This window comes from Gopherus evgoodei, chromosome 3 (genome assembly GCF_007399415.2).
Source record: "Gopherus evgoodei ecotype Sinaloan lineage chromosome 3, rGopEvg1_v1.p, whole genome shotgun sequence".
NCBI lineage: Eukaryota > Metazoa > Chordata > Testudines > Testudinidae > Gopherus > Gopherus evgoodei.
Genome location: NC_044324.1, coordinates 181,142,290 through 181,155,310, shown reverse-complemented (window position 1 = coordinate 181,155,310; position 13,021 = coordinate 181,142,290). Strand labels below are relative to the sequence as shown.

The window sequence follows — 13,021 nt, the reverse complement described above, 5'->3', positions numbered from 1 at the left end:
TGTTCTTCTGATCCTTCGCCTAGGCCGCAAGTCATCAAAACAAGCTGGAAAATGGTAGCTTCCAATAAATGTTTGGGATGCCATGTCTTCCAAACGGTGGTGCATGGACCCACCGTAGTCTGTAGAGAGCTCACTAGCCATATCATGCTGGCTGTCCTCCTCCTTTCTGGCTGCTACATCAAATTAAAGACAGCTGGATAACAACAGTGAATACGCTTCTGGTCTTACTTTCGCCTATAAAAATTGCCACTAATTGCCAAAGAGATGTTATTCGATCATCATTGGGAGGAGATAGGGCCAGCAAGCAGGGCTGTTGCCATGAGCACTAACTTCTAGGGGCACTACATCACTCACCTTTTTTGGGGGGGCGACTGGGGGAGGGCACCATACACACTTGTCTGGTCCGCTCAGGACAGGGGACTAAGTAGCTTTCCATCCTGGGTGGCAACACATCTAGGCCCAGCCCTGGGATAGGAGGTGAATGTGTGCAAGACAATATCTATATTAGTTGCATAGCTATGAATAAGCAGCAGCAATTGCTGTGGACAGTTACTCAAGGGAGACATGCTCACACACTAAGCCAGCATATTTATAAGTATTCATTCCTTCTTTTGGGGTGGGAGGAAAACATTAAAAGAAAAAAAATAAAGCCCTGGAAATGAGCCTGTTATACTAACCTCATCGACATTCTCAAATGCATTGATGACGTCGTATGGCAAGCATGAAAGCAGATCAATCACAAACCAGGTCTTCAAGTAGTTCATGCGGATCAGCTTTGGGTCTGAGATCACCTCTCCAGCCGGCCCGACAAAAGTGGTATGGAAATTAAGCACAATGTCTACTAAAAAAATGACATCTACAATACTATCTACCACCAGCCAGGCCACGTTGTTCTGTTTGGTTTTAAAGGAGACATTGTAAGGGACCAGAATTGCAGTGTAGAAGGTTAAAATCAGGATGATCCAATCCCAGGTGGTCTTGAAAACACAATAATGTAAAATGATATGTGGTGGAGTCTTTGGTGCCTCTTGTTTGTACTGTGGAAGGATTTCAGAGCCCAGCTGCAGGACCTGGAATGACAGATAGTTCAGAAAAAAGGAAACATTTTTCACTTTTTTGATTATTGAGCTCAGCAAAACGTGCCATAGAAATAGTGCCCGTTACAAAAAGTGGCGACTCCTTTTAACACTGAAGAATTGCAACTACAACAGGAGCCTTTTAAATTAACTGATTGCCTCTACATCCTTTCACTATTCGTTTTTATGGTGTTGTAGCTTCCTGTTTGCACGATCGTAGCAATTTGATGCCAACCCCAGATCAGGATCTGTCACAAGGCATGGCTGTCCCATAGCACCCCCTGCTGGCTAAGCATGGCTCCTGCCAGCACTCTGCCTTATTTTCCCATCATCAGGGTTTTGTATCTCTCCCAGAGAATAGACATGGTTCAGTCTTCCAGCTAGGTCACTTTCAAAATTCAGTCCACACAACTCCCAACAATCCAAAAGTACTTTTGCCCCCTTTGGTCCCTCTTCTGAGCACTTTCTGGGCTCCCTTTAAGTCTCCCTGCTTTGGGATGGAGCATGTTTCCTGGAGTTCCTTCAGAGTCTCAGCATCTATTGGGAAGATAGAAAGGTAGCTCCTACTCCAACATAGGATGTTGGCTACTTCCCTGGAGTTCTTCCAGACCCTCCCTCAAGAGCTCAACTTGTTCCCTGTGGTTCTTCTTGCAAGCAGAGTTTTCTCAGCTCTACCATGAGACCCAGATGTTTCAGGGTGTCACCTGACCCCAATTAGTCCAGCCCTCTTAGGCTGGGAAGCAGCTACCTATGGCACAGGCAGGGCTAATGGAACAGGGCTGGCTAGCTTAGACCTCTTGGCTCTTAAAGGTATATTTGCATTGCCAGTGGGAGTGAGCTTCCCGCCCAGGTAGATGGACTCGCACTAGTGGGGCTTGAGCTACCTGACTAAAAACAGCAGCATGGGCATTGCAGGTGCAGTGGAGACTCAGGCTAGCCACACAAGCTTAGACCCAGGGGATCGGGTCGGCTTGAGAGCCTGAGCTCCAGCCCAAGCAGCAACGTCCACGCTACTATTTTTAGAGCACTAGCTCAAGCCCGACTAGCATAAATGTGTCTCCCCTGGCTAGGGGCTCACTCCCAGCTGCAGTATAGACTTACCTTATGGGGCAGGCCATCCTGTTATAGGGTTGCATTGCATGAGGCACTGAAAACATACATAGCAAGAGACGGATTCTGCCCTGAAGAGTTTACAATCTAAATAGACAAGACAGACACAGGGTGGGAAGGGAAGCAGAGGCAAGGAGTTGCTTGCACAAGGTCATTGGCAAAACCAGGAATAATACCTAGCTCTCCTTACTCCCAGCCCAGTGCCACAACCACTGGACCACACTGCCTCTGAATGCTGATGATTTAATTCTCTGCTATATTGATGCTATGATGTGGCATAAATTAATTGGACTTTGTTGTGCTACTCTATGGGACATAAGAGTAAAGCTCACTTTGCTTTCAACAACATAAAATTGTACCATTAGCCTAGCAAATTATGCCAGCTTTTAACTTTCACTTTCCATTAAAATAATTCAGACATCAGGAATACTGAATATCTGAAGACCTAGGATCGGATTCTGACCTTATTTAGACCCAAATTCAGCAAAGCACTTAAGCAAAGGCTTAACTTTAAGCATATGCTTAAAACTCATTGAGCAATTCTCAGTTTGAAGTTAAGTCCTTTTCAGAATTGAGCCTTGGATTGGTTTTACCCCAGTGTATCTCCATTGCCTTCATTACCGTTACCCCTGATTTACGCACTGGAATAACTAAATAGAATCAGGCCTGGAAGTTTTTGGACCTGATGCTCATCTCGTGCTAGTGTAAATCAGGAGTGACTCCATTTAAGTCAATGGAGGCACACAAGTATGAAATCAGAGTTAGAACAGAATCAGGCCCTTACATTTTTTTCTCAAATAAAAAATGTGAAGGCTTGCATTGGCTCAGCCCTAGGAGAAAATGGAGAGGAAGACAAAGGCATTGCCAGAGAGAAGTGAGTCAATGCCAAACAAGTAGAATCTGGGAAAGCTTTATAGATCTTCCTTTCTCCTCCCCCCCCCCTCAATACTACTATCAGCATGCCAATTAATTTGCTTTGGAGAATGGGAGAACGGAAAATAAATTGCTGCCATCTGTAGGAAGAGATCGGACAATATGCCCTTGCAGGAGTTATCCACACATCAGCTTTTTAATATCATTTATATGCAGACTTTTATTTGCAGACTTTGCTGAACCTTTTAAAATTATCTTTTGTGAGCTGATGGCTATTTCCAACAGATTAAACTGAAAGGAAAAAAGGAGAACAATCAGCTCTGAGATTCTGTCTCTATAAGGATCCTAGGGCCTGATTCTTTGTTGTTCTGCACCTTTTATAGTCATTTACACCTGCGCAGAGTGAGTGCAAAACAGCACCACACCAGAATGGTAGCATTTCACTCATTTTGCACGGATGTAAATGACTGTGCGAGGTGCAAGGCTGTGGATAATCAGGCCTCCTGATTGTAAGAGTCCAATGTCTTCTCCAGGAGGGGGCAGCATGTGATCTCCACCCTCTGACAAACAGAGGCTAGGGACACCATTCCCTACCCATCCTGGCCAATAGTCATTAATGGACTTAACCTTCGTGAATTTATCTAGTTCTCTTTTAAACCCTGTTATAGTTGTAGCCTTCACAACCTCCTCAAGCAAGGAGTTGACTGTGTGCTTTGTGAAGAAAAACTTGTTTTTATTTGTTTTAAACCTGCTGCCCATTAATTTCATTTGGTGGCCCCTAATTCTTATATTATGGGAACAAGTAAATAACTATTCCTTGTTCACTTTCTCCACACCACTCATGATTTTATATACCTCTATCATATCCTCCCTTTAGTCTCCTCTTTTCCAAGCTGAAAATCCAAGCCTCTTTAATCTCTCCTCATATGGGACCCATTCCAAACCCCTAATCATTTTAGTTGCCCTTTTCTGAACTTTTTCTAATGCCAGTATATCTTATTTGAGATGAGGAGACCACATCTGTATGCAGTATTCAAGAGTACCATGGATTTACATGAGGGCAATAAGATATTCTCTCTCTTATTCTCCATCCCTTTCTGAATGATTCCTAACATCCTGTTTGCTTTTTTGACTGCCGCTGCACACTGCATGGACGTCTTCAGAGAACTATCCACAATGACTCCAAGATCTCTTTCCAGATTAGTTATAGCTAAATTAGCCCCCATCATATTGTATGTATAGTTGGGATTATTTTTTCCAATGTGCATTACTTTACATTTATCCACATTAAATTTCATTTGTCATTTTGTTGCCCAATCACTTAGTTTAGTGAGATCTTTTTGAAGTTCTTCACAGTCTGCTTTGGTCTTAACTATCTTGAGCAGTTTAATATCAGCTGCAAACTTTGCCACCTCACTGTTTACCCGTTTCTGCAGATCATTTATGAATAAGTTGAATAGTACTGGTCCTAGGACTGACCCTTGGGGAACACCACTAGTTACCCCTCTCAATTCTGAAAATCTACCATTTATTCCTACGCTCTATTCCCTGTCTTTTAACCAGTTCTCAGTCCATGAAAGGTTTTTCCCTCTTATCCCATGACAACTTAATTACAGAAGAGCCTTTGGTGAGGGACCTTGTCAAAGGCTTTCTGGAAATCTAAGTACACTATGTCCACATGTTTGTTGACCCCTTCAAAGAACTAATGGATTAGTAAAACATGATTTCCCCTTACAGAAACCATGTTAACTTTTGCCCAACAATTTATGTTCTTCTATGTGTCTGACAATTTTGTTCTTTACTATTGTTTCAACTAATTTGCCTAGTACTGGCATTAAACTTACCAGTCTGTAATCACCAGGATCACCCCTAGAGCCCTTTTTAAATATTGGCATTACATTAGCTATCTTCCAGTCATTGGGTACAGACGCTGATTTAAAGGTCAGGTTACAAATCATAGTTAATAGTTGCGCAATTTCACATTTGAATTCTTTCAGAACTCTTGGGTGAATGCCATCTGGTCCTAGTGACTTGTTACTGTTGAGTTTATCAATTAATTCCAAAATCTTCTCTAGCGATACTTCAATCTATGACAATTCCTCAGATTCGTCACCTACAAAGAACGGCTCAGATTTGAAAATCTCCCTAACATCCTCAGCCGTGAAGACTGAAGCAAAGAATTCATTTAGTTTCTCCACTATGACTTTATTGTCTTTAAGTGCTCCTTTTCTATCTCAATCATCCAGGGGTCCCACTGGTTGTTTAGCAGGCTTCCTGCTTCTGATGTACTTTAAAAACATTTTGTTATTACCTTTTGCGTTTTTGGCTAGCTGTTCTTCAAACTCCTTTTTGGCATTTCTTATTACATTTTTACACTTAATTTGGCAGTGTTTGCACTCCTTTCTATTTACCTCACTAGGATTTGACTTCCACTTTTTAAAAGATGCCTTTTTATCTTTCACCACTTTTTTTACGTGGTTGTTAAGCCACGGTGGGTTTTTTAGTTCTTTTACTGTGTTTTTTAATTTGGGGTATACATTTAAGTTGGGCCTCTATTATGGTGTCTTTGAAAAGTGTCTCTGAAAGTGTCTATTATGGTGTCTCTGAAATTAAATGCCACAGTGTTGGGCCGATCAAAGCCATAGACAGATTACTCCTGGGGGAATTCTGTATTACTACACGTGCACAGAATTCACGTCCCCTGCAGTTTCTTTGCTTCCCCACAGAAAAATGATTTTCTGACAGGGAAGCTGCAAGAGCAGTCACACACCACTCCCTAGCAGTGCAGGTACATTGCTGGAGCAGCCAGCAGAGAGACAAATCACTGCAGGGCTGGGGACACCCCAGAAAGTGGCTCCTACTCTGATCTGGGATCAGATCCAGTTCCAGCTGGGTTGGAGACAGGAGAGGATGGGACTTCCTCTTCCCCTGAAGGAGTGGCTACAGCTGTGTCAAACCCATCCCCAGAAACCTCCCCCAGCTGCAGGAAGCTCAGCATCCTCCCCTGCTTCCTGTCCCCCATTGCTCCTCAGCTGACATGGGAGGGGTCACTGTATGGGGAGCTGCTCACCCAACCCTTGTGCATCTGGACCTCCCATACCCAGCCACCCCTTCCAAGCCTCACCCCATACACCCAGATCCCCCCTACCCTTCCATACACAGCCACAAAAGAGGGTCAGCATGTGAGGCTGTAATTAGAATCCATTTTGAACACTCCAGGCTAGGATTTGGTCCTGGCTATCACAAAGCATCCCTGGAGCCATATCCTGCCAGCCCTGGACCTTATTCACCCAGGACTCCATGCAACAGGAAATCTGCCCTTGGATGGTTGGAGAAGCTTGAGGTGATGCGAGGTGGCAATAACCCCTTCTCTATCAGGAGGCTGCAGCCTACCACTGCCATACCCCCAAAAGTATGTGGTATTGGCTGGGGCAGCGGCTTGGGCAGGTGCCCATGGATGAACTGATTCAGAACATGCACTGGACAGCTTTGCCAGCAGGCCTCATATGCAGCTCCAGCCACAAATTATGAGGTGTGCTCCCCTGACAAAAACCCTGCCCCAAAAGCAGCATTGCAAATACCTCCTGCCCTTCCCTTTGGAGCCCAGTAATGTGTGTACCCCCTTGAACCACTGTAGGTGAATCCAACTATTGGCTTCAATGGGAGTTCTGCACAAGAAGCAATGGTAAGATATAGTCCCAAGTCTGAAATGCAGTCTGATGCGCAGGAGGACTCATCTAGACTACTCGTCCATTGCAATAATTGGTCAGATGCACGTCCCATCTCTGACAATAGCAGGTATATCTCAGAGTGACATTCTGCAGGTTAGTTAAGTAGATTTTAGTTCTAGTACTTAATGGTCCCAGCCACTGCTAGAACATTTTTACCAACTCTTAAATGCAAGGCAAAACTTCAAAACTGTTTCTTCTAACACACTGCTGGGGATACCCAGAGCTGTGAACCAATGTGTGACTTCTGCCTAAGCAAGAAAGAGTTTTGCTGGTGACTAGATTGTGTATCACTTTCCCATCACACCAGCCCATCTTCCTCACCAGCAAACTCCTCAAGGATCTCCCAGCCTAGCAGGTGAAATCCAGCCCACAAGCTCCTCAGAGATGCTTCTCTGTAATGTACAGCCCCATCACTGTGCTTTCACAGACTATATCATTTGCTGCTCTGCTGAAGAGTCAACACATCACAGCTTATTCATTTAACTGGGGTAAACATACCCGTCCCTTCAAACACAGCATTGAATTGGTTTATAGTAAAACTATAACAACTTTATTAATAAAAGAGCATGGATTAAGTGATACCAAATAAAAGAGATACAAGCAGAAATGGTTACAAGCAAATAAAAGTGAAAATGCACATCTACAAGTCTAAAATTTAAACTCAACAAGCTACAGCCTTGGTTCAAGGTTGATTTCTTACCAATCTTTTTATTTCCAGCCATGGCTGACTCACTCTCAGTCAGGACCTCCCACAGAAGAACAAGGTGCTGGGTTTCCTTTTTCTTTCTAGTGAAAGATCTTTGCCTAAGTAGGTTTCTCATCTATGTTCAGTTCCCTGAGACGTCAATACTCTTGGCTGAAGAGCCCATCTTTCTCATCTTGCAAGAACTCTGGCCCCTTGTGTCTGTTCAGTGATGGATACCAAGATGGCATCTTCTCTTCTCCTTATATCTTCCTAAACTCACATTTTTGTCCCCAGACTCAGGATGATCTCATGCTGTTCTTCCCTTCCTGTGGGCTTCCCATCCTCCTGCTAATTCATATGTAAATTGGGCTTCCGTTGTTCTAATTCTACTAATCTTAATTTATATACAAGACAAGTAGGTAGCTATCTTCCTTCCTGTCTGGGAGAAAAACTGATTCTCTCCTTTTGGTCACAGACTTTAAAGCAAAATATTAGTGAGTAACCATAATTCCTCATCTAGTGTTAATACATACATTTCACAATGGTATTAATCATCATTGTCACCAGTTCGCATATGATAATCTGTATCTAAAATGGGTCATGGAAATTGTGACAGTAGTGAGATGGGGTACACTGGCCTGGTTAGACCAGCTGAATCTCACTGGTACATGCCAGGTAGTTCCTGGCCATCTGGCACTGAGGTGCTCTTGGGGTCATACTACTCATGCCATCAAAAGGTCTTTGCAGACTAGGCTTGTCATTTTTGGCATACATCTAAATTAATCTCTACTGTCATTGTTACTTTAATATAGCCACAGGCAGACATTCTGACAACCATCCTGACAATCACCTTTTAAATCTGGAAACATACACATGAATCTCGACAGTGAAAAACTCTGGAAAGGAAAAATAACTTGTCCTTAGTATGAGTAAACTATATTTTAGAATTTAGGTTCTACAGGTGAAATTTTCAAATGCACTCAGCATTGGCCTAATCCTGAGTCCCTTAAACTCAATGGTAAAACCCCCAACCCTTAATTAATGCTAAGGGCTTTTGAAAATCTTGCTTTATGTAAATTAGAAAAACACTGTCTGGAAGATTAGTCATGTATTCACACAGGTTTATGTATGATAGAAACAAAGAAAGGTAAGATCTATCTGTGTCTGGCCTAGAAACTAAGGGCCAAATTCTCGTCCCAGTTACTCTGATGTATATCAGGATTAACTTCAGTAACGTCAGTGAAGTTACACTGATGCACAACTGAAGTAAGTATAAGGAGAATCAGACCTTGGGGCTCAAGTCATTATGAAGATACACAACTTGACTGTTTCAGTTTTCTTAAATATTACCAACTATCAACATAATTACTCTCTAATTATGTATTAGAGGCCCAACGACTGCAGCATCAAAAATAAGGGGACGTAAGTCTATCTTTCTTTCTGTTTTGTAGATCATGCTATTCTGCACTGAACTGAAAGGCTCAGAGCTTAGTAAGGGATATTTCACCTATACATCTCCAGTTCAAATCTGGTTCAGGTTGATAAGGACCAAATATAGGTAACAACTGGTGGCTACTTGACCTGTTTAAATGAGTCGGTAGTCTCAGCTTTAGGTGAGTTCCTCACAGGGATATGTGCATGCAGCAAACACCATCATCACATCTGGGGCTTTCTTGCCATTCTCAGAAGGCAATCCAAAGCCACAGAGACTGAACTATCCTCTCACCCATGGAGAGGGAGGCAAAACAGTAGGTCAGCTTACACTGTCTTTGCCAGTGCTCTACCTGCTCTGTAAATAAACAACATGACTTCTGTCTCTGGAGCTGCCAACCTGAGAAATTTCACAGGCACCAAACTCTTTTTTTAAATAATTGGAGGAGGAATAAACTCTTTAATGAAACTGAGCATTCTAAATGCATCACAGGGTTGCTTTTATCATTAAGCACCAGGCGCATGCCCAGCACTGCACAAAAAAAACACAGAGAAAGACCCAAGAAGATTATGACTGAAGGGCTAGATTTTGCCTGGCTGCTATCTAGGTGTATGGAAAACGGGGAAGAGCTGTTTCCCCGCCTTGAGCCCCTCACATGAGGAGTGACGCACAGCCCAGCTACTCCTTCATAATGCCACCAAGAATGTAAATCACCCCAAGGGGCATAGAAGAGCAGGGTCTTGTCCCCACACCCTCTGCACCAGCCAGAAAAGCTAGCCAAGCACAGAGAGAGGCATGTGCTGCACCAGTTTAAAGGATGGTATATGGTGATGCTCTCCCTGTGCATCTCCGAGCTCTGGAAAGGATTGTGTCACCCTGAAGCACAATCCCTTTGGAGCACCCACCTGTGAGATGTGCCCCAAGACCTGTGGTGGTGACCAGCCTATGTGTACCAATTCTATTCCAGCTAGTAGCTATGCACTTCTGCTCCTGCGAGGGCGGGGGGGCGGGGGGGAGAGAAAGAAGATGAATTTAAAAGGAACTATGGAGAAAAGGTAAGCAACTGATGTTGGTTGCAGTCCAATACATGTAATAAGCAAATATCTCATTACTGTCAGAACTACACGCCTAAATAAGTGAAACAGACCTATTTTAGGAGGTTTTTTTTTTTCCATTTTGTGTTTATAGCACAATAAAAGAATTATTTATTTCAGAAAGTTATCAATAGAAGTATTGTCCCAATTATTTATGGTTCAGCTGCTACTACCATAGTATTATCTGTATTTATTATTTTTGGTAACAGTGCCTGATGTTTTCATAGCTCTTTAAAGCCATAGATTATTATTTAGAGTGGAGACGTGACAATTTTCATCAAAGTTTTGCCAGGCTGTATTAATATTTTTAACATATCACAAAATACAAATATTTCACTTCAGACTAGTTACAGAAATGAGGATTGTGCCAACAATCAGTACTCAAAGTTAATCAACAAGTTGCCCCTGTTTTAAGGTCTTTTATGATTGAAAAAAAAATCAATCAAATAATTTGCAGCCAAATCTTCTTTTTGCATTCATTCACTCACACACACAAACATAAACCTGGTGGGCGAAGAGCCCACTTTCTAAGTTTCTACTTGAAGTAGATATTAATGAGTTATAAATCCCTGAAAATGAGGGTTGACAATGGAAATGCTGGTATACCCTTTATTAAGCAGTGCTGCCAAGAGCCACTATAAAGTTAAGTACTTTTATAGCTTATACCTATTGCATTTTTAATTGTAACAATCTTGTGAACACCGAACTTCATGGCAAAGGTACAGAATCAGCCAGTACCATCAATACAGAGAACACTTACAGTGCCCAATGTCCAGGGACAACGGTTCATAAGTCAGCTGTGTGGTGGTTAAATAGTAAAAGGGTATTGATTAGTTTATATTCCATTGCAACTTTTGTGTCTCTTTCAAAATCATAGCACATCTTAGCATTTACAGTACAATGCATTTTGGAGTTTTCCATATTAAAACTTATGCTTGCCATGGCCAGAGAGATCTAAACTTGTTACTATCTGGCAGCTGTTCAGTGGCCCACATGAAATGAATCAGTGGTCTCAACTTAGCGCATGGTGAATGAGTGTCTCCATCATATCACTACTGTCATAGCACAAACTAGAACTCTCAGCAGAGAGGCCAAGAACAGAATTGGCATGAAGATAGAATTATCCCCTCAGGTCATACTGATAGAGGGTAGAAGCTTACTCTGACACTTCCCACGCTTTACCTGCTCTGTGAATAAACAAAGACCTTTTGCAATCAAGCACCTATCTTGAGCTAAATTAACTTAAACGATAATACTCCAGTAAATATAGAGACTTCTAGAGCAAATATCACAGAGTCAGTAGAGAAAAAAGGATGAACTTTTAACTTGAATTTAATACTCTAAACCGACTGAAGTTTGCTCAGACAGGTAGAAAAGCTCTCTGTCAAGGTATTTTTCCCATTTTGAACTTTAGCGTCCTAAAAGTGGGGACCTGCATGTACCCTTCTAAGCTTAATTCCTAGCTTAGATCTGATAGCACTGCCACCAGCCAAAATATAGTGTTTGGCACACTTTCTGTTCCCCCAAAACCTTCCCTGGGGAACCCAAGACCCAAACCCCTTGGGTCTTAAAACAAGGAGAAATAAATCATTTCCCCTCCTTTCTGCCTCCCAGACTTTCCCCTCCCTGGGTTACCCTAAGAGACTACATTGATCCAAACTCCTTGGATCTTAAAACAGAGGAGGAATTAACCTTTCCCCCTGCCTCCTTTCCCCCCACCAATCCCTGCTGAGTTCAGACCCAATCCCCTAGGGTCTTAAACAAGAAAAAAAATCAATCAGGTTCTTAAAAAAGAAAGCTTTTAATAAAAGAAGAAAAAGTAAAAACTATCTCTGTAAACTCAGGATGGAAAATGTTTACAGGGTATTCAGCTCATATAGACTAGAGGGACTTCCTCCCCCTTAGCCTGAGATTAAAAGTTACAGCAAACAGAGGTAAAACTCCTTCCAGCAAAATACACATTCACAAGTTAAGAAAACAAACATTAGACTAATCTGCCTTTTCTAGCTAGTACTTACTATTTTGAACATGAGAGACTGTTTCAGAAAGATTGGAGAAAGACCTGGTTGCACGTCTGGCCCCTCTTAGCCCCAAGAGCGAACAACAAACAACACAAACAAAGACTTCCCTCCACCGAGATTTGAAAGTATCTTGTCCCCCGATTGGTCCTCTGGTCAGGTGTCAACCAGGTTTACTGAGCTTCTTAACCCTTTACAGGTAAAAGAGACATTAAGCCTTAATTATCTGTTTATGACACTCTCACATAAGGCTTGCAAATATATTGTCTCATGTTCAAAACAGTACTGAGACTTTTATAAAACAAGAAGGCTACCAAACTAGACCAAACCAAACACTCTATAAGGAAAGAAAAATGGTCCCGTTTCTGATTATACATACCTAGCTTTTACTCTGATCTAATGCTTTTGGCTTCAGAACAGTTACTCCTAATATACAATGATGTAAATGAGATCAGAATCAGACCCAACGATCATTTTAAAACAATGAGTGCAATAGCCAAGTGGCAATTAAAGTTACTCATTCCACACATGTAAAATAAGTTCCTGCCCCTTATTAGTAGAAATGAACCTGCCATCTGCACCAGTGCAAAGTCTTATTGAACACATTATCCACTCATTGAGTTCATTGGAGCAACATCATGGGACAGTGATTCCTAGTGGACAGAACACTCAGCTAGGACCAGGACACCTGAGTTCTGTTCCTGGCTCTGCCACTGGCCTGTTGGGTGATATTAGGTAGGTTTTTCACCTCTGTACCTCAGTTTCCCTATCTGTAAAATGGGGATGATTCTTATCTCCTTTGTAAACTGCTTTTAAATGTATCAGTGAAAAGTGCTATATGACAGCTAGGCATTATTATTATTACTAAATGAGATCAGAAACTGGCCTGGTGTTTCTAAGTTCTAGCATGCACTGGAAAAAAACAAACACTTGAAGTGAAGGAAAGAATGACTGATGATAGGTCTTGAAGTTCTTTAAAAATGTGTAAAGAAGGCAAAGGTG

The 13,021-nt window shown here is 42.1% G+C and overlaps 1 protein-coding gene across 2 annotated transcripts in view; it reads right to left on the bottom strand.

Annotated features, from left to right (window-relative positions):
* Positions 1-13,021, bottom strand: part of KCNH1 (potassium voltage-gated channel subfamily H member 1) — a 347,794-nt gene that overhangs the window by 279,087 nt on the left and 55,686 nt on the right. The window contains exon 6 of one of the 2 annotated variants that reach the window (XM_030557589.1): positions 614-1,070. In XM_030557589.1, the coding sequence (XP_030413449.1) occupies positions 614-1,070 (457 nt within the window). The remainder of the gene's footprint in view (positions 1-613; positions 1,071-13,021) is intronic. The other variant, XM_030557590.1, reaches the window with a different exon arrangement.